Source organism: Myotis myotis, unplaced genomic scaffold (genome assembly GCF_014108235.1).
Source record: "Myotis myotis isolate mMyoMyo1 unplaced genomic scaffold, mMyoMyo1.p scaffold_m19_p_11, whole genome shotgun sequence".
Classification (NCBI taxonomy): Eukaryota; Metazoa; Chordata; class Mammalia; order Chiroptera; family Vespertilionidae; genus Myotis; species Myotis myotis.
The window spans coordinates 785,314-806,724 of NW_023416315.1; the positions used below are offsets into that span (position 1 = coordinate 785,314).

The 21,411-nt window shown below is 60.8% G+C and overlaps 1 protein-coding gene across 1 annotated transcript in view; it reads right to left on the bottom strand.

Moving 5' to 3' along the window:
* Positions 1-2,752: 2,752 nt before the first annotated feature.
* Positions 2,753-21,411, bottom strand: part of PKD1L1 (polycystin 1 like 1, transient receptor potential channel interacting) — a 63,298-nt gene continuing 44,639 nt past the window's right edge. The window contains exons 38-52 of the mRNA XM_036328974.1: positions 21,026-21,110; positions 20,534-20,710; positions 19,449-19,567; positions 17,042-17,152; positions 15,716-15,824; positions 10,374-10,457; positions 9,672-9,838; positions 9,132-9,366; positions 8,041-8,145; positions 7,727-7,867; positions 7,065-7,199; positions 6,219-6,425; positions 4,212-4,373; positions 3,080-3,256; positions 2,753-2,881 (exon numbers count right to left, since the gene is read on the bottom strand). Of these exons, the coding sequence (XP_036184867.1) occupies positions 2,753-2,881; positions 3,080-3,256; positions 4,212-4,373; positions 6,219-6,425; positions 7,065-7,199; positions 7,727-7,867; positions 8,041-8,145; positions 9,132-9,366; positions 9,672-9,838; positions 10,374-10,457; positions 15,716-15,824; positions 17,042-17,152; positions 19,449-19,567; positions 20,534-20,710; positions 21,026-21,110 (2,143 nt within the window). The remainder of the gene's footprint in view (positions 2,882-3,079; positions 3,257-4,211; positions 4,374-6,218; positions 6,426-7,064; positions 7,200-7,726; positions 7,868-8,040; positions 8,146-9,131; positions 9,367-9,671; positions 9,839-10,373; positions 10,458-15,715; positions 15,825-17,041; positions 17,153-19,448; positions 19,568-20,533; positions 20,711-21,025; positions 21,111-21,411) is intronic.

Here is a 21,411-nt window from a genome sequence, read left to right on the forward strand (position 1 = left end):
GGCACCCAGAGGCGCCTGTCCTGAGTCCAGCCACTGTGATGCCAGCGACACCACCGTGGGGCCGACGCCCTGCGCACCTGCTGCAGGTGAGGCCCGGCCGGGCGGGCAGTGCTGCTTCTGTGGGAACCCAGCCCGAGGCCTCAGAGCAGCCGCCTGAAGACCGTGTTTCCCGGGAAGAGGATGCGGGTTACAGGTCGTCCTGCGGCTGCGCCGCCTCCTCGTGGAGAGCAGGTGGGGTGGAGGTGCCCGCTGCAGCCACATGGTCACCTGGGCGTCTCCCAGGCCTTGACATGAGTCTCCGTGACCACAGGCTGTGACGGCCGGGACCTGCAGGGGCCTGAGCTGCGCACGTAGCCGACTGCCCCCCGTGTACCTGCAGCAGAAGCGCTCACAGGAGAGGGGATCTGCCCAGAGTGTGCTGAGGGGCTGGAGCTGACAAGGTCTCCTTCCCGAGTGTGGAGGGCAGGGCCTGCCAGTGGCAGCGTCAGGCACAGCTCGGCTTTGAACTCGAAGCGGATTCCTGTTTTAATGTTATCAGCTCCTTCCTTTCTTTTTTCCTTTCTTATTATGAAATGCTTTACACTTGATCTTAGCCAAAAGGCCGAGAAGTGATACTGCGATGTGTGTTAGAAATTAGACGTTGAAATATACAGGTGCGGGCCGGGAGGAAAGCAGACATGTCCCCTCATTGGGGTGAAGGCTACTCACGTCCTTCCTGAGGAGGAGCCGTGTCTGCTCCTGACTCGATCTCATGTGAGGCGTGTGGCCCTCAGCCTGTGCGGGGCTGTCGGTGTGGGGTGTGGACACCGCGGCAGTAAATCCAAGGACTGGCCTGTGGCTCTGTCTTTTCACATCTGGGATTCTGTCCGGTTCTGATATCCATGTGCTGCTTTATTTCACAGAAACGCCTCTGGAAGCTTTTCTCCGCCCCTGAGCTCTGGAACTGCCTGACAGGGGGCACGCCCGCGTTCCTAGGAACCTGGTGTGTTTCATGGGGCGCCCTGGGCGAGGGGGCTCTCGGGGGTTAGCTCTTGAGACCCTGTGCACATCGGATCCACGTCTGGTACATGGGAGTCTCGATACTGCTCTCTCTTCCCAAATGCTCTGAATTCATCCTGTTTCCTTAAGGTTATCTTCCTTAAGGTTTCCTTTCTCACTTGTATTTCATTCCTTTATTGTACTCACTTTTATTGGTTCATAGGGTCATCGCTTGGGTTAATTGATCTTTGCTGTTGATTTAATTAAATTATACACTCAGCTTTGCAAATTCCTTCTTTGTGCTCTTAGTTTGCATGTGCAGACACGTGTGGGTGCAGGCGTGTGCATGTGTGATGCACACATGGGTGCAGGCATGTGCCTGTGTGTGATGCACATCTGCATGTGTGCATTTTTCCTGCCTGCTTGAGTACATACATAGTTTACTGTCACTGGTTGTTGCCCCATAACATACGCCAGAAATGCCAGTGTGAACCGTATGGTATGAAGATAAGTGCCTGCTCATCTGCTAATGCTTCCAGTTCACTGCTTTCATGTTACAAACATAAGTGGTCCCCTCTCCTTTTTCTTTCCACTCTTTCACAGTTCTCATTATATGACCTAGTCTATAAAGCTGTTTTGCTCAGGTTTCTACTGACATGCACACGTAAAGTTTTTCACGATGTGCATGATCGTTCATACGTAGCTTGGAAATGACCGGGTAGTTTCACTCACTCGGAGGAGGCTGGTGGGGACCAGGAGGTATTGGGTGCCAGCAGGACACCTCCGTGTCTTCATCCATCACCTACGGGGCTTGTTCTGCTTTTAACAGATGCGGATCCATTTCTCTCCTGGATACAATTATTTGTAAATATATGGATCTATGTCTAATCCAGGAACTTCTCTTAAGTGGTGTCTTCCAATACTTCCCTGTTCCCTGTTCCGGCCTCTGAGGGGACACTGGCCATGCGTGTCCTGGCTGACCTCCATGTGGTCACCGCCCACAGCCGGGTCTCACTCCTCTCTCCTCTCCTCCAGCTGCCACCCCCCCTCCCTCCTGTGGATCTACGGCTCTTTGTCGCTTCACCTTTTCTTCCCCATTTCTGACCTCAACTCCCAGCCTCTCGTTCGCCTTCGTGCATCGCGTAGCGCTTTCATCCGGGCTTTTCCCATGAGCTCACTTGGTGTGGAGACCACCGATCTGTCCCAGCCAATCTGTCCGCTGTCTGACCCAGCCGATCTGTCCGCCGTCTGACCTTCGCATCCTTCTCCGTGGCAGCTGGTGATGACCCTTCCCTGCAGCGCGTTCGCACAGGCCTGGTGACGACATGCGTCCCTCCGACGGCCACTTCTCCCCCAGGGCCCCCGCTTTGCATGAGGGAGCCCTTCCCAGGAGAGGCTAGAAGCGTCTGAGAGCAGGCGCTTCCCCAGGGAGACACAGCCACTGGGCGTGTGCCATGACAACTCTCGGCTGCAACTCTCTCTGGATCCGGGGAAGCCACCACTGGGAGGTGTCGGCATGGGGCCCAGCTCCCTTCCTGTCCGTGTGCACCTGGTGTGTGGCTCCAGGTGTGAGCCACCGACAGCCCCTCCCCCGGCTGCCACATCAGCAGCTGTGGACAAAGATGGCTTTCCTTCAAGCCTGGTCCCAAGCTCTGTGGTGTGGGGTCCAGGCAGGTTCCGTCCACTCTTTTGTTCTAGTACCTTTTCTTCCAGACCAGGGTCTCTGTGGGCCCTCTGTGCTCCCCGGACGTGGCGCGTCCTCCCTGCCTCGGGCCTAATTTTCACTGCTGGGCCGCCAGTGGATCCTGCTCATGTTCTGGGTCACAGCTATTTCTCGGGGCCTCCGAATGGAGCCCACTCTGTCCTCAGTCTCCTTGCGGATTCCAGCTTTAGTCAGACATTCCTGTCCCCATGTGGAGCTGGAAGTCCCATCGCACATGTTACACCGACCCTCAGTTCCTGCCGGAGCGCCTCTTGCCACGGCTGTCACCCACGCTCCCGGGACAGGCATGCACACGGGGTGTGGAACGGCGACTATCTCCCACTTCCTCTGAGACTTACACAGTGAAGAGAACGGATACACCCCTTTTCACGTGCTTACCCCCGCAGCCTGGTCATCAGAAGCCCCCAGCGAGGGGCTGCCTTCTGCCCTGGCCCCAGCCTGTGGCACGTCCCGGGGCGGCTGCGCTGGGAGAGGGACGGGGAGGCGGGCGGACAGACTGTCGATCTTCAGCAGCAGCTCATCCAGCAGGTCTGCAAACTCATCCAGGGAGGGGTTCTGGAGGGAGGAAAAGAGACTAGTACGGCCTCCAGGAGCCGAATCCCCCTCATTCTCTGAAGCCTTTCATGGCACTGACGTTAGGTGGCATGTGCTGTGTTAGGGAGCGCACGGGACCCACATCTCCGTGCCCTCACGCACTGCGTCATCCACAGGCGTGCGCAGACCCTCACGTTGTACAAAGCGTGCACACCTGTCCCTCGTTCAGCACATCACACAGGTGTGCATCTAGGCCAGTGGTTCTCAACTTGGCTGCACATTAGAATCACCTGGGAATCTTTTTACAATCCCGATTTCTGGGCCTCATCCTCCGGAAATTCTGTTTCTTTGTTACTAATGTTGTGGCCCCACCCCACAGCAAAGAAACAGAATTTCCAGAGGATGAGGCCCAGAAATCAGGATTTTAAAAAGATTCCCAGGTGATTCTAGTGTGCAGCCAAGTTGAGAACCACTGATCTAAGTGCTAAGGTTCAGACACCCACATGAAGGACTGTAAAGTGGACTTGGAGGCAGTCATCTACGGAAAGTGCGACAAGCAGTGAAGCCCACACACGCCCACTGCCACCACGCGTGTGGCTGGCTCAGAGCTGCCCTGGGCGGCGCCAGAACGCCAGCCCTCGCAGCAGCTGGGCCCAGTGTGCACAGACCTGCTTTGTTCTGTTTGACTCGGGTCGGGGGGCCGACACTCAGTGGCTAAAAGGACAGAACAGGGGGCGTGCGATGGGGAGAATCCCAGTGCCCCTCTTGCCGACCCTGCAGGGTCATTCGAGGATAGAGGAGTTAGTGGGGGAGCCTGGGCTTGTGAACAGTGATGCCTTTAGAACTGTCAGTAAAGGCCTGTGGCTTTGCAGGGATATTGGTGCAGAATCACAGTCTCGCTTTCATAACTAAAAGCAAAGTTCTGCATCGAAACCGTCGCCTTGGACGGGCTCGCTGATGCAAGCCCGGAGCTTACGTGGTGCGTGGCCGGCTCAGCCTCCTCTGGCTGCCGCCTCTCCAACCCTAGCGAAGAGCAGGCCGCCCCCCACACGTAGGTCATCACGTCTGCAAGTCTCACAAGAGATTGGCTTTGAAAAGATTTTCGTTTGGGAACAAAAGCCATGAGGGAACCTCTGAGCTGGAAAAAATGAAAAAATAAAGACAAACTTCATGTTATTAAGCAAAAAATAGCTTTGTGAATTTGTTCAACTGTAAATGGAGATCATATCTGATATTTTATTTCCTGTCCATAAGGCAGCAGTTGCGTAGCAAAAAAGTCAGGCAGCTCTCTCTCATGAACTGAGCTAAATTGCAGCAAGATTCTGAACTGGACCTGCGTTTCCACAGGCAAGATCCACGTCTCCGTTTTGGCTCCCCCTAGCAGGCCCCACGGGCTGTGCGTGACCCCGCCCCAATGCGCTCCCGCCTGGAGACAGAAAGGGCCCCGCAGAAGGACACAGCTTGCCCTTGTTACAGAAACGAGCTAGCGAAGGTCCCTGCAAATTGGTCCCGGGTGGTGTGTTTCCCGCTGCAGGCTGAGACCTGCTAGCTCAAAAGCTGGCATGCACACTGGATCATGTAAAGAGCACAGACAGCAGCGTTTTAGCCCTTGGGAGCTGCTTTGTGTCCCACAGAACCTCAGACAGCTGTCACCCCTGGAAAGACAGGGCCCTGCAGGTATAAGCCCCAATGCTGCTGCCCTTGGGAGCTCTCTGACCTGGAGACTTCCCGTGTGTTGCTGGGCAACTTTCCACACACAAAACCCTCCCCAAGACTGCCCTCCCCCTCTCCCCATGACACAGCCCTTGGAGTGTCTCAAGGTGTGAGGGACATAGGCACATGTGAACCTGTCACCATGGTGTCCACATGCAGTTGTGGGGGTCGGGCGGGCAGCTAGGGATCTGGGTTGGTGTAGCCAGGGAAGCTCCTAGGGTGACCCCACACTGAACGTTGTCTTCTGAGACTCATAGGATTTACACATGGTGGGTGGAGGGGCGGGGCTGCAGGGAGGCGGTGAGGTGAGGCGCGTGGCCCACGTGCCATCAGGCTCCCAGGGGCACTGTGCCTGGTCGGACACAGAGCAGGCTCCCGGCACTGTCTTCATAGGAACACCTGGAGTAGTTTCTGAAAATCGGGGTGCTCGGTCCCATCGCTGGGAAAGGAGACAGCAAACCTGGGGAGGGAACTAGGGAGGGCCCGGCTGAGAACCCGAAGACCAGGGTGCCAGAGCAGGCAGAGGGTGGGGCGGGGTGGGGTGGGGCGGGCGGGGCAGTGTGGCGATAGCAGGAGGCCTACCTATATCTTCCTTTCAGGTGAGCAGTGAGAAATGGTCAATACAGGCGAGCTGAGCCACTGCAGGGACAGAGAACTGCTAAGGAAGCGTTGTGTTTACTGAGATGGGACTATCAGCGGATGTCCTGTATTTTTACTGGTAAGTCGTCAGCCCTAAGTAGGGGCGGCAGGGAAGGTCACGGGGAACCGTTGAAGGAGTTTAAGCCAGAGGCTGTGTGTGTGCAGGCATGTGTGTGCGCACATGTGTGTGTATGTGTGTGTGCATGTGGTGCGTGTGACATGACTAGGGTTGCATGTGGCAGGTCAGCAGGAGGGTGGGACGCAGGGAGCCCCATTCCTAACTCAGCCCCAAGCCCAGAGAACATGTTCTGCGCAGCTGGCTGTTGGGAGATACTCCAGGAGATGGGAAGATCGAGGTAACAGGACAAGGGGCAGCTTGCACGGCCACAGTGAGATTCTGCCTGAAATCAGGTGGGAGAGAAGGGGTGTGGCTCAGGCTGGGAGGCTCCCTGGAAGAGGCAGCATCCTGGAGTGATTGGTCATCTTGTTGAAACTGTCTAGCCGACTGGACCAGGTTCAGCCCTGCCCAACGCAGGAGAGATGGGCCTCGGGAGTCATGACCGTGACATCTGGCCGGCAGAGGATGAAACGTCTGCTAACCCTGCCCTCAGAGTCCAGGCTGGGCACGTACCATTCCTATCCACAGAGTGGTCACTGCTGCCAGGAGGGCTGTGCGGCACCCAGCCGTGGCCTGCCCCTCCGCCTTGGAGAGGCCCGGGAACGTGTCTCCTGGAAAACGGTGGGAGGCGTCTGCGAAGGTGCCCGATGGAGGAGCCACAGTAAGGAGCGGAATCCCACGCAGGTGGGCGTGGGCAGCCAGCACCAGGACCCCCGCCAGCTGCAGAGGAAAACCCGCCACATTGACCTTCTGAGCATGGAGTCATGGGAGCCCCAGAATGTGGCGGGAACTTCTAAACGCTTTAAAATAAGAAAAAGCCTGGAGGAGCTGTTTTCGGATTGTTGATCACATCATCTGGTATAAGACCTTGGCCCCGCCTCGGGCCTCCTGTGCCAGCTCCGCCCCACTCGTCCCAGGCGCTCAGCCCAGGCACCCTTCTCCCCTGGTCCTCCTCCCACCAGCGCCCCTCCTCCTTGCCATCTGCACCCCGAGCTGCTGGAGGCCATGCCTGCTGCCAGGGGCACCTGTGTCACTGTTTCTGCTCCTGGTGCCCCTCGAGGGCTCAGTAAAACAGGCCACTTAGGAAAGGAGGGGGAGAGCAGTCTCGTGCTGAGTGTAGCTCAGTGACGTCCCGTTGTCTGTGGTAACAGGCCGGGAACTTGGCCCAGACACACGCTGCTCCCTCATCCACCCACACAGGCCGAAGCGAGGGAGGTAAGAAGGCCACGCACCCCTCCTGCACCGAGCAAGCACCCAGGAGGTGGTGCTGACCACACACATCATAACAATAACACGCCAGGGAGAGCCGGAGCAGAGCGTGTAAATGCCCTAACGCTATCCTGAGAGGAGAAGTCTCACCCCTGGTGCGAGGACGCCCGCGAGGGAGCGGCGTGTGGCGAAGATGCAGGACGCCACTGCGCTGTGAGAGCCGAGCAGACGGAGGCATTTCAGGGCCAGGAGGAACGACAGGGTTCCCTGGAGCCACCTCGCCCTCTGCGGCAGAGAACACAGCAGCCACGTGTCACCCTGTTACAGGGCGCACAGCGTCATCACCCCTGCGGGCCGGGCACAAGGGAGGCGTGCTCTGGGGTGAGGAGCACCCAGCCACGCTGTGAGAGGGTGCGCGTGTCAGGCTGCAGAGGGAAGGCACGAGGGAGGAGCAACTAGAGTTAGAGCTTTTCGGAAGGGCCAGCTCCAAGTCTGATCTTGCGGCTCCATAGCGGTCAGGCCCGCTCAGGCCCGGCGCTGCGAGTCGCAGCTTCAGGACCAAGTGGGGAAGGCCACCTCCACACGGCACGTGGAGAACTCAGTGCCCGCCCCCCGCCTCTGTGTGGGAATGAGCGCCTGATCGACAACATTCCTCACGCACGTTTGTAACATTTAATCTTCATAAAACTAGAAGCGCCCCGATTTCTACCGACGGATCCTGGGCTCTGGGAGAGGAGATGACAGAACAAGAGCCGCCTGGCTGAGCAACAGCAGGCCCAGGCCCACCTGTGTGGCCCCAACGCCCGTCCTACCTGATTCCATGACGCCATGGGACTGAGGTCCACAAAGCCCTGCAGGAGCCCCATGTGCAACTGGTTGGTCACCTCCCCGGCCAGAGAGAGCAGGTGGCCGGAGGCTGCGTACCAGGCCAGGCTGGCCCCGGCGAGGGGCAGCTGCGGGTCAGAGAGAGACCGTCAGACGGGCTGCGACCTGGGGGGCAGGGGATGACACCGCCTCGGCGCCTTCAGGCTTACGCCGTGGGGACGGCCCTGCGCTGGCCGAGTGGTGCGCAGGCAGGCCCGGCATAGCTATGTCTGCTGCGAGTTGTGAGGGACACAGGGCCTACCTCCAGCCAGGCCCCAGGTTTTTGCCAGTAGCCAGGGATGCCCTCCTCGGCCAGGCGGAAGAGCTGGAGACACAGGTGGGTCAGGGTGAGCGCCAGGAAGGCCAGCTGGAGGAGCGCGAAATAAGAGATGACAAAAGTCCGGTGAATTGTGTGGGAAGCTTGAAACCCCTGCCTACCCTCAGGAGTGGGCTCGATCCCAGCATGTTCTTGGCCGTGTGAAGCTCTGAGACACATGTGGTCTTTGCAGGCCCCCGGGCATTTGCACCTCTCCACCCACCAGCCTCAGAGACCCGCCCGCGGGCGACAGGGATGCACGTGAGCTCGAGATGGGTGCCCTCATGGAAGCCCTGCCCTGTGAGAACTGCCCAGCGCCCAGGACGTCTCCTGCCCCCCCTGCCCACCCCCAATCCTTCCTCATGATGCTCAAGAGAAAGAGTGCTCATGAATTTGGAAAACATATGAAATGTATTAACAGTTTCCTTGGCCACGTCAAACCTTTGAAAGATCCTGCACATAAGAAATTTCTTAAAGTTCTGTCTATGATGATCTCACCTTGATGATTTCCCATCTACCATGACTTCACTCGCCCCCTCACCCCCTCCCTCCCTGAGAGCAGCAGTGGCCCTGGCCTGTCTGAGGTCACGCGGCCTTGTAGGGCCCTGTGCACCTTCCAGTGAACACTTTAAAACTAAAAATGCCTCTTTGGGACCCCTCCCTCCCTTTGGGGACAAGGGAGTGTGCTGCCGCCACAGATCAGGGGCTGGGCCCCAGGACAAGAATGAGAACAGTAGCAGCCACGTCACAGAAGCTGGAACATGTGTGGACAGCATTGGGTAACCCACAGCTAAGCTTCGAATACTCATCTTTGGTTCTCACAGGTGAGGGACGTCCGTGTCTGAGTGGCAGCCTGAGTGAGCCCTGGACAGGGCCTGGGCTTCAGCCCTAAGCCCCCCACATGGCATCTGTACCCCGAGAGCTGCTCCCTGGGGGTCTTCCTGTCCTGTGCCCACACCAGCGGGCATGGCAGGGGTCTGTGGAGGGCAGGTGGGGGCACTGTGCTCCTCGGGTGGCCGAGAGGCCGGTGAGCTCACCTGGGGAAGCAGCAGGTGGTACCGTGGGGCTGGGTCACTATGGAAGACGGTGACCGACTTCACGAGGGGGGAAAGGGCGAGGCCCCCGGCCGGGAGCAGCGCCACACGCAGGGACACGTGGGAGAAGAGGCGGGTGGGGGGGTTGTAGAGGACGAAGTGCACGGACACGGCCCTGGTGCGGTGATCCACCCAGCGGCGAGCCCTGAGGCCAGTCAGCACGGCGCGGGCTGCGGGCCTGCAGAGCATGCAAATCAGAGGGGGGAAGCCGTGCAGGGAGGCTTCCAGCCCAGGCCCTGCCGGCCCCTGCTGTGGCCCAGCATTCCCAGGACTGCACGGGTGGCCGTCTGTGTCCTCCGACTCCTCACTGCCCACTGCCCCTCTCTCCTTGCCCAGGTGGGACCCCAGGCTGAGGGGACCCTGGAGAAGGGCAGCCTTCCCTGTTCCAGGGGCCCACTTGGGAGAGATCGCCATCTCTCGCCCCAGGACGTGGGAGCGATGGACAGGCAAGTGTGGACGACTTGGACCTCCAATCACACTGACCTTGTCCTGCCCAGGCTGAGCTCACAGTGCTCCCTGCAGGTTGTGGGGTCACTTGGGGCCACTCTGTGGGTCTCTGCATTGGTCACAGAGGGGGTTTCAGAGCCTCCAACTTTGGGGTGACATGTAGGTAGAGAGTCTTTGGGGAGCACGGAGAGCGGCCTGGAAAGCTGCAGAGCCAACCAGAACCAGAGCAGGAGTCAGAGGCGCTTCCACGTCTGCCTTCACCCTGGGGTGTCTGGCCAGGCCATGTGGGCACATGCTGACCTCAAACATGGCCCAAGCCCCTCAGTCCCCTGCGTCGCCCCCAGCTCCCGCCTGAGCCAAGGACCCGATCCCTCAGGAAAGGCTGCACCTGGGGTGACCCCATTCTGAGCTGGGACGTCAGTGAGTTTCCATCACCAGTGATGCAGGGGCGTGCCGTCCTCATCCCCCCCCCGTCAGGACAAGGTCTGTGACATTCCAGTTTGAGATGGAAGCGCCTGGATTTGCAGGACCAGGAGGGAGGCCACTCGGGGAGGAGTTGGGCCAGAGGAGAGGGAGGTGAAGGTGGTCGCCCTGCCCCCCAGCCCAGTGCCCACGATTCATCACAGCCAGAGATGGCACAAGGGCCTGGGTTTCCTGCCCATGGGTTGCTCAGACTTTTCACATTCCATGTGTTTTTAGAAGTAAAAAGAAAGAGCACCTGACCTCGTCGCCTCTTACCTCACATGAAGGGTCAGGAGAAAGTTTTATTTGCTTAAGGACTGCCGGACCTATGAGGTAGCATGTTCCTCCGAGAGCTCCAGGCTGAGGAAAGGAGGACATGGCCGCACTGAAGCCTGCATCCCTCACCCAGCACAGCCACATGGTGAGCCTGTGCTCCTCACCCAGCACAGCCACACTGTGAGCCTGGCACCCCTCCCCCAGCACAGCCACACTGTGAGCCTGGCACCCTCCCCCAGCACAGCCACACTGTGAGCCTGTACACCCTCCCCCAGCACAGCCACGCTGTGAGCCTGGCACCCTCCCCCAGCACAGCCACACTGTGAGCCTGTACACCCTCCCCCAGCACAGCCACACTGTGAGCCTGTACACCCTCCCCCAGCACAGCCACACTGTGAGCCTGGCACCCTCCCCCAGCACAGCCACACTGTGAGCCTGTACACCCTCCCCCAGCACAGCCGCACTGTGAGCCTGTACACCCTCCCCCAGCACAGCCACACTGTGAGCCTGGCACCCTCCCCCAGCACAGCCACACTGTGAGCCTGTACACCCTCCCCCAGCACAGCCGCACTGTGAGCCTGGCACCCTCCCCCAGCACAGCCACACTGTGAGCCTGGCACCCTCCCCCAGCACAGCCACACTGTGAGCCTGGCACCCTCCCCCAGCACAGCCACACTGTGAGCCTGGCACCCTCCCCCAGCACAGCCACACTGTGAGCCTGGCACCCTCCCCCAGCACAGCCACACTGTGAGCCTGGCACCCTCCCCCAGCACAGCCACACTGTGAGCCTGGCACCCTCACCCAGCACAGCCACACTGTGAGCCTGGCACCCTCCCCCAGCACAGCCACACTGTGAGCCTGGCACCCTCCCCCAGCACAGCCACACTGTGAGCCTGTACACCCACCCCAGCACAGCCACACTGTGAGCCTGGCACCCTCCCCCAGCACAGCCACACTGTGAGCCTGTACACCCTCCCCCAGCACAGCCACACTGTGAGCCTGTACACCCTCCCCCAGCACAGCCACACTGTGAGCCTGGCACCCTCCCCCCAGCACAGCCACACTGTGAGCCTGGCACCCTCCCCCCAGCACAGCCACACTGTGAGCCTGGCACCCTCCCCCAGCACAGCCACACTGTGAGCCTGGCACCCTCCCCCAGCACAGCCACACTGTGAGCCTGGCACCCTCACCCAGCACAGCCACACTGTGAGCCTGGCCCCCCTCCCCCAGCACAGCCACACTGTGAGCCTGTACACCCTCCCCAGCACAGCCACACTGTGAGCCTGTACACCCTCCCCCAGCACAGCCACACTGTGAGCCTGTACACCCTCCCCCAGCACAGCCACACTGTGAGCCTGGCACCCTCCCCCCAGCACAGCCACACTGTGAGCCTGTACACCCTCCCCCAGCACAGCCACACTGTGAGCCTGGCACCCTCCCCCCAGCACAGCCACACTGTGAGCCTGTACACCCTCCCCCAGCACAGCCACACTGTGAGCCTGGCACCCTCCCCCAGCACAGCCACACTGTGAGCCTGGCACCCTCCCCCAGCACAGCCACACTGTGAGCCTGTACACCCTCCCCCAGCACAGCCACACTGTGAGCCTGTACACCCTCCCCCAGCACAGCCACACTGTGAGCCTGTACACCCTCCCTCAGCACAGCCACACTGTGAGCCTGTACACCCTCCCCCAGCACAGCCACACTGAGAGCCTGTACACCCTCCCCCAGCACAGCCACACTGTGAGCCTGTACACCCTCCCCAGCACAGCCACACTGTGAGCCTGTACACCCTCCCCCAGCACAGCCACACTGTGAGCCTGTACACCCTCCCCCAGCACAGCCACACTGTGAGCCTGTACACCCTCCCCCAGCACAGCCACACTGTGAGCCTGGCACCCTCCCCCAGCACAGCCACACTGTGAGCCTGGCACCCTCCCCCAGCACAGCCACACTGAGAGCCTGTACACCCTCCCCCAGCACAGCCACACTGAGAGCCTGTACACCCTCACCCAGCACAGCCACACTGTGAGCCTGTACACCCTCACCCAGCACAGCCACACTGTGAGCCTGTACACCCTCCCCCAGCACAGCCACACTGAGAGCCTGTACACCCTCCCCCAGCACAGCCACACTGTGAGCCTGTACACCCTCCCCCAGCACAGCCACACTGAGAGCCTGTACACCCTCCCCCAGCACAGCCACACTGAGAGCCTGTACACCCTCCCCCAGCACAGCCACACTGTGAGCCTGTACACCCTCCCCGAGCACAGCCACACTGTGAGCCTGTACACCCTCCCCCAGCACAGCCACACTGTGAGCCTGTACACCCTCCCCCAGCACAGCCACACTGAGAGCCTGTACACCCTCACCCAGCACAGCCACACTGTGAGCCTGGCACCCTCCCCCAGCACAGCCACACTGTGAGCCTGTACACCCTCCCCCAGCACAGCCACACTGTGAGCCTGTACACCCTCCCCCAGCACAGCCACACTGTGAGCCTGTACACCCTCCCCCAGCACAGCCACACTGTGAGCCTGTACACCCTCCCCCAGCACAGCCACACTGTGAGCCTGTACACCCTCCCCCAGCACAGCCACACTGTGAGCCTGTACACCCTCCCCCAGCACAGCCACACTGTGAGCCTGTACACCCTCCCCCCAGCACAGCCACACTGTGAGCCTGGCACCCTCCCCCAGCACAGCCACACTGTGAGCCTGGCACCCTCACCCAGCACAGCCACACTGAGAGCCTGTACACCGTCACCCAGCACAGCCACACTGAGAGCCTGTACACCCTCCCCCAGCACAGCCACACTGTGAGCCTGTACACGCTTCCCCAGCACAGCCACACTGTGAGCCTGTACACCCTCCACCAGCACAGCCACACTGTGAGCCTGTACACCCTCCCCCAGCACAGCCACACTGAGAGCCTGTACACCCTCACCCAGCACAGCCACACTGTGAGCCTGTACACCCTCACCCAGCACAGCCACACTGAGAGCCTGTACACCCTCACCCAGCACAGCCACACTGTGAGCCTGTACACCCTCCCCCAGCACAGCCACACTGTGAGCCTGTACACCCTCACCCAGCACAGCCGCACTGTGAGCCTGGCACCCTCCCCCAGCACAGCCACACTGTGAGCCTGTACACCCTCACCCAGCACAGCCACACTGTGAGCCTGTACACCCTCCCCCAGCACAGCCACACTGTGAGCCTGGCACCCTCCCCCAGCACAGCCACACTGAGAGCCTGTACACCCTCACCCAGCACAGCCACACTGTGAGCCTGTACACCCTCCCCCAGCACAGCCACACTGTGAGCCTGTACACCCTCCCCCAGCACAGCCACACTGTGAGCCTGTACACCCTCCCCCAGCACAGCCACACTGTGAGCCTGGCACCCTCCCCCAGCACAGCCGCACTGTGAGCCTGGCACCCTCCCCCAGCACAGCCACACTGTGAGCCTGGCACCCTCCCCCAGAACAGCCGCACTGTGAGCCTGTACACCCTCCCCCAGCACAGCCACACTGTGAGCCTGTACACCCTCCCCCAGCACAGCCCCACTGTCAGCCTGTACACCCTCCCCCAGACAGCCACACTGTGAGCCTGTACACCCTCCCCCAGCACAGCCACACTGTGAGCCTGTACACCCTCCCCCAGCACAGCCACACTGTCAGCCTGTACACCCTCCCCCAGCACAGCCACACTGTCAGCCTGGCACCCTCCCCCAGCACAGCCACACTGTGAGCCTGTACACCCTCACCCAGCACAGCCACACTGTGAGCCTGTACACCCTCCCCCAGCACAGCCACACTGTGAGCCTGGCACCCTCCCCCAGCACAGCCACACTGAGAGCCTGTACACCCTCACCCAGCACAGCCACACTGTGAGCCTGTACACCCTCCCCCAGCACAGCCACACTGTGAGCCTGTACACCCTCCCCCAGCACAGCCACACTGTGAGCCTGTACACCCTCCCCCAGCACAGCCACACTGTGAGCCTGTACACCCTCCCCCAGCACAGCCACACTGTGAGCCTGTACACCCTCCCCCAGCATAGCCACAGTGTGAGCCTGTACACCCTCCCCCAGCACAGCCACACTGTGAGCCTGGCACCCTCCCCCAGCACAGCCGCACTGTGAGCCTGGCACCCTCCCCCAGCACAGCCACACTGTGAGCCTGGCACCCTCCCCCAGAACAGCCGCACTGTGAGCCTGTACACCCTCCCCCAGCACAGCCACACTGTGAGCCTGTACACCCTCCCCCAGCACAGCCACACTGTCAGCCTGTACACCCTCCCCCAGACAGCCACACTGTGAGCCTGTACACCCTCCCCCAGCACAGCCACACTGTGAGCCTGTACACCCTCCCCCAGCACAGCCACACTGTCAGACTGTACACCCACCCCCAGCACAGCCACACTGTCAGCCTGGCACCCTCCCCCAGCACAGCCACACTGTGAGCCTGTACACCCTCACCCAGCACAGCCACACTGTGAGCCTGTCCACCCTCCCCCAGCACAGCCACACTGTGAGCCTGGCACCCTCCCCCAGCACAGCCACACTGAGAGCCTGTACACCCTCACCCAGCACAGCCACACTGTGAGCCTGTACACCCTCCCCCAGCACAGCCACACTGTGAGCCTGTACACCCTCCCCCAGCACAGCCACACTGTGAGCCTGTACACCCTCCCCCAGCACAGCCACACTGTGAGCCTGTACACCCTCCCCCAGCACAGCCACACTGTGAGCCTGTACACCCTCCCCCAGCATAGCCACAGTGTGAGCCTGTACACCCTCCCCCAGCACAGCCACACTGTGAGCCTGTACACCCTCCCCCAGCACAGCTGCACTTTGAGCCTGTACACCCTCCCCCAGCACCGCCACACTGTGAGCCTGTACACCCTCCCCCAGCACAGCCACACTGTCAGCCTGGCTCCCTTCCCCAGCACAGCCACACTGTGAGCCTGTACACCCTCCCCCAGCACAGCCGCACTGTGAGCCTGGCACCCTCACCCAGCACAGCCACACTGTGAGCCTGGCACCCTCCCCCATCACAGCCACACTGTGAGCCTGTACACCCTCACCCAGCACAGCCACACTGTGAGCCTGGCACCCTCCCCCAGCACAGCCACACTGTGAGCCTGTACACCCTCACCCAGCACAGCCACACTGTGAGCCTGGCACCCTCCCCCAGCACAGCCACACTGTGAGCCTGTACACCCTCACCCAGCACAGCCGCACTGTGAGCCTGGCACCCTCCCCCAGCACATCATTCTGGACCTACGCATTGTTGCCATGACCCCGCCCACTGCGGTGGTGGAGCAGAGGGAAGCCCACCTGAGCGCCGGGCACGCCGACTGGGTACATGCCATCCAGCAGTGTGGTCAGGCTCCAGTCCCACCAGGCATCCACGCTGCTTAGGCTGCCGGAGGAGCTCCTGGCACCTCTTAACGCAAGAGCAGAAACAAAAAGTCACTCTGTAACAGAGATGGCAGGCAGTCTGGTCTGCGGGAGCTAAGCGGAAGCCATCTGCAGCATGAGGCACAGGGCCCTGGAGCGCCTGGCCCCTGAGCAGCAGCGAGAGGACAGGACAGGACAGTGGACTCGTTCCTGGTGGCTCACCCGCTCAGTCACCCTCTAACCTGCGCCTCTGGGGAGGACCAGCGCCTGCCCGGCCCTCTTCTGGGTGCTGGGGACACGGACAATCAGATCCCTGTCCTGTCAAATCCCATGTCACAAACACATAAGCCAAACACATCAGTGACAAACATCAGGGAGAGAAAACAGCAAGAGACACCGGCGTGGGCCGTGGGCAGTGGGCAGGGGAACCTTAGTTTGAGCAGCCGGGAACTTCAGCACGCGGGGACGTTTCAGCAGAGAGTGAAGGCGATGGAGGTGTCCACAGGGATGTCTGAGGGGCAGGCACAGGCCAGGATGGGCATGTGCCAGGGGTTACGGGAGGGCATGGAGACCACTGAACGGGGGCCGAGCCAGCACAGGACCCGCAGATAGACACATGGTGCTCTCTACACCACCACCCGCTGGCCATGGCTTCTCCTCCCTCCCAGCCTGCAGACCAGAGCAGCAGACCCAGCTCTGACGGCTGAGGTCAGATGAGGCGCACAAGCCAGGCGCACACGGCACAGGGAGGGTCAACAAGCCTAGCGTGCTGCCTCCCAGTGAGCTACTGACCCGTGAGGTAGCCGTCTGCTGCCCCTCGCCCCAGGGAGCTGACCCCAGGACACTGAGCGCTTCAGACAACGAAACCCGTCAGCTCAGCCAAGACGCCCGCTGAACAGAGCCTGGCCATCGTGACAAACGCGGGCCACGTGCGAGGAAAGGAGACAGAGCAACATGGAGCTTGTGGCAGGTCAGTGACATGTCACCAATGTGTGGACTCAGAGGAGGGCAGGGCGGGCCACCTCCCTCCCCATCATGGCCTTCACCGCTCATAGCTTCCTGTGTTTCCAGAGCCCAGGCTCCCCCTGCCCCCCTCCCCGCTGCACGGGCTCCTGGGCCAGCTGTGTGCCGCCCTGAGTGGCTGGAGGCCCCAGGGTGAGCTTCTCAGGTCCAGGAGGCCACCCAAATGATCACTTTGCTGAGCACATGGTGCCACCTGCTGGCAGGAACTGTCCATAATCAACCTTGAACCCCCGGGCCTACCTGGTGAAGGTGTTCCGGATGGCGTGGTTGAGAGAGTGTTCATCCCGGGGGGAAGTCGCGTGGGTTATAAGCAGGTGTAGGAGCAGCATGAGGACGGACATGCAGGTGTCCCTGTAAGAAAGACATTGGGAATGGCGTTTTCACAGGCCGCTGTGCAGACCCAGCTGACCGTTTCCAGTGGACACTTTCGTGTAAGGGTGAGGCCTGTGAGGAGGCTCATGTTTCTGCATATTGGCATCCAAGTTCCCCAGTGCCATCCTCAGAATGAACTGCCTTTGTGCTTTTGTCAAAGACCCGCTGGGCATCCGTGTGGGTCTATTTCCGGGCTCTGTCCTGCTGGTCTGCGTGTGCACCACGCGGTGTCTCGGGTCCAGGGCTTTAGGCCCAGCCCTGAGGTCGGGGACTGGCAGCCTCTGACTGCCCTTTTCCGGGATGGCTCTGGCCAGGCCAGCCCCTTGCTTCCTGCACACATTCGGAATCAGTCTGTCGGCGTCTACAAGTTCAGCTGGCGGGTTTGGGCTGAGGCCGCATGGACTCTACGCCGGAAGATCTGACACGGGCCGCGCCGCGCGTCCGGCCACGAGCGCAGCGTCTCTCCCTTGCTCCAGAGCTGAGCTCTTCTCTCGGGTCTAGTGGTTTTCAGATCCAAACACCGCGCTTTCTTCCACCCGGGGCTGAGCGCTTCGTTTCCCGAGCGCCGTCAGTGGCTTCGCTGTTTCAACCTCCGGGTCCCACTGCCCGTGGCTGAGGTGGGAACCTGACTGGGCTCCCGCCGACTGGATCCTGTGACCCTTCGGGTCCCCGTGCTAGTGCATCCCAGGAGCCTTTCTCAGGATCATTAGGGGTTTTCTGTGTAGACCAGCCGTGGGCAAACTACGGCCCGCGGGCGAGATCCGGCCCGTTCGGCTGTTCTATCCGGCCCGCGGAGCCGAAAGAGCGGAGGGTTCTCTTGCTCTCTCCTCTGCTCCTTCACCACAGCAGTGTTAACATGGCAACGTCGGGAAACACGGCTGCAGCTCCTTCTTCTGAGTCTAGTTTAAGAACCCATTGTGGCCCTCGAGTCAAAAAGTTTGCCCACCCCTGGTGTAGACTATGCACGCCACCTGCCAGCAGGCTGTTTTATTCTTCCTTTCACATCTATAAGCTTTCCGCTCTTTTCCTTGCCCACGGCCCGGCTTGGACTTCCTGGAGGGGCAGTAGGAGCCGGGCTTCCACCTGAACCAAGCACTCACTGTCCAGCAGGTGTGAGGGTAGGTGGGGTCACAGAGGCCCCCTATGAGTGTGGGGACATTCCCTTCTAGTCCTACTTTGCGGAGAGGTTTTCTCGTGTTGTTTTCATGGAGCATCAATTGTGTCAAATGCTTTCTGTACGTCTCCCGAGATGCTCATGTGACTTGTCTTGTTGGATCTGTTCAGACGGTGAACCACGTCAACTCCTTCTTGTGTCTCTCACCCACAGGGAGCACCGCGTCTGTCTCCGCTGGTCTCTCTGTGCCGGTCTCTCCGGCCTCCCCGAGGCGCGCGGGGTGCTGCCCCTGGGATCCGCGAGCGGGCACGGAGCCTGAGCACATTCGGACCGGCTGAGTGGGAGGTCACCCTGCAGGGGACGTGTTTGCTGCCAGGAGACACTTGACGTCTGGTCCTTCTTTTTCTTCCTTTATGTTGGTCGCTGTGACGATCAATGCTTAGGCCCATGAATTCATCAAAGGCTGCCCATGGTCAGGTGGGGCCTGTCGCTTCCTGTAGGGCTGTGGCAGGTCCATAGGGAAAAAGGGCCAGTAAATCTGCCACCACTTCCCAGGCCTGGAGTCCATGGAAAGACGGCCGAGCCTCCGTTGTGTTTGCTCACGCTGGTCCCGGGGTGGCATCTGGCGCCCTCATGGCTGCCCCTCCAGCGTGTGGGTGTCAGGGATCCCCACGTGCTTCACGAACGGCACCAGCGAGATGAGAGGGAGAGCAGGCAACGCCGGGAAGTCAGAGAAAGATCCGCTCCCCACAGCCGTCCAGCCCCACCCACGACCAGGTGGGGGTGTCATCCAGAGAAAGGTGTCAGAGGCCACCCTGGGGAGGCTTACCAGGCACAGGCACTTCCTAACTTTTGGGTTTTATCTAAAAAGCATCATGTCGATGTTGCGCTGAGCCACAACGTATTTAACAGGCAGAGGTTTGAGAACATTGCCCTGGCTCCATCCGCGTCCCAGGTAGAGGTGTTTATCTTACGGCTCCAGCACCGTGTGTGTCCCGCCTGCTCACCACCAGCTCCTGCAGAGCCCGGTTACTCCAGCTTCTTGGCATCCCGTGGACTGGGCGCATGGCGGTGGCTCTGGGCCAGCGAGGCGTCCCCCTTCGCTCCCCCTCCCAGATGCTGGCAGGCTGCTCTGGACAAGAGCGCGGGACCTGCACCCACCTCAGCACTGCCCGGGTGCGCGTCTGTCTCCGCATCCTCTCCCGCGTGGCCCTGAGCCACGCTGTGGACGGTGGACGCGCCCTGCGCAGGCGACGAGCTTGCTGTCGCTCAGCCAAGACCTGTGGGGAGGAGAGGGCCGTGGGCCTGGGGCTGCAGAGCAAGGGGGTGAGGCCTAAGTGCCCGCCAAGCCCAGGAGGATAGGGTCACCGCCTTTGCACTTGGCCTGGGGTTTGTTGGGCAGCTGTCCGGGGAGGCAGGAGACTGTTTTCACTCTGTCCCATCGCCATGGCCACGCTGGCAGGGCCCCGACACAGTCTCGGTCACATCCAGCTACAGGGCAGTTCGCTTCCAGAGCTCAAAGTGGGGAAAGCCATTTTAAAGTGCACTCGTGCCCGGCTGGCATGGCTCAGTGGTTGAACATCAACCTATGAACCAGGAGTCACGGTTCGATTCCCAGTCAGGGCACAGGCCCGGGTTGTGGGCTCCATCCCCAGTGGGGAGCGTGCAGGAGGCAGCTGATCAATGATTCTCTCTCATCATTGATATTTCTATCTCGCTCTCCCTCTTGCTTCCTCTCTCTGAAATCAATAAAAATATATTTAAAATAAATAAAGTGCATTCTTAGCAAGAAATGACCTTTGCTTTCCATGGTCACAGCTCCCGACCAGTCATTCCACATGAGCACACAAGGCCCACACAGGCCACAGGCACTCCCCCGTGGGGCTGGCACACCTCTCTCCTTTTTGTCATCCATGCGACCAGGACAATACTGTGCACATCGGGAAAAACTGATCTGGAAGGAAGCAGGAGGGAGGGAGGAGGTTTCTGTGAGCCCATTGACGTGCAAAAGGCCTCAGCTTCTCCAAAATCAGTCCTCCTCTGCTTCAGTGTAGAATAAGCTGGTTTTCTCGTGGTCTGGCTCTTTCGGGATCGGGGCGAAGGTAAGGGAGCTCAAGAACTAGAATGCCCCAGAGGTCTCTAAAGGTGCAGCCAAATTTGGATTCAGAATGTGATTCAGACACGCACGCCGAGGCCACAGCAAGCTCTAAGCTCAGTGACCCTGCAGGCCCCAGACCCATCCTCACTCTCTCAACCACGCCTGGGCCGCGGGGACGGCTGCAGCAGGACGCGTGGGGAGCGTGGGTGCAGGAGAGCCCCGCCAGGCCTGTGCCCAGGCCCTTGGTGGCCTCCTGTAAAGACTCAGTGAAGAAGCTCTTGTCGTCTCTCCTTTTCCAAGCGAAGCCCAGAGCCACCAGGCCCACCTGCAGGGACAGGGACAGTGCAGTCACCACGCCCTGTCTGTGCCCCATGGAGCTGGCCTGCTCCCCGGTCAGGACCCCAGGGCTCAGTTCACCTGCCTTCACTCCCGCCCGCCTGCTCCCAGCACGGCTTCCCTAAGGCTGATGTCCTCCGGAGCACTGGGCGCCGAGGGCCGTGTGAGACCAACAGCCACCACCGTCAGCCCTGCCTCCTGCCGCTCATCAGGCTGCGACACGGCAGGGACACGTCCCCACACGCAGGCACCATCCCCTCCCGGCCCGATGGTGGACGCGACTCCCACGCCGAGGGCTGCTCACCATAAGGGGCTGGGTGACGAAGACACAGCAGGTCACGGAGATGGTCAGCAGGCACAGCCACTGCCCGCACTGCGCGGGGCCGAACCTGCCGGGAGACATGCCGTCACCTCCTGTCTGTGCTCAGGGCCCAGCTGGACCATCCCCCCCATGACAGGGGACTGATGAAGGTGGGGCGCAGGGCAAGGGGCAATGAGTGGGCTTGTTTTTCTGCCCAACAAAGGGGAGTGAGTCTCCTCCTGCTCAGAGGGGTCGCCAGCCACCCTGAAGCTGCTCAGTGAAGAGAAAGGAGATCCCACACAGGTGGCAGTGGAGGTGGAGGTGGAGGTGGAGGTGGAGGTGATGGAGGTGGAGATGATGGAGGTGGAGGTGGAGGTGGAGGTGGAGGT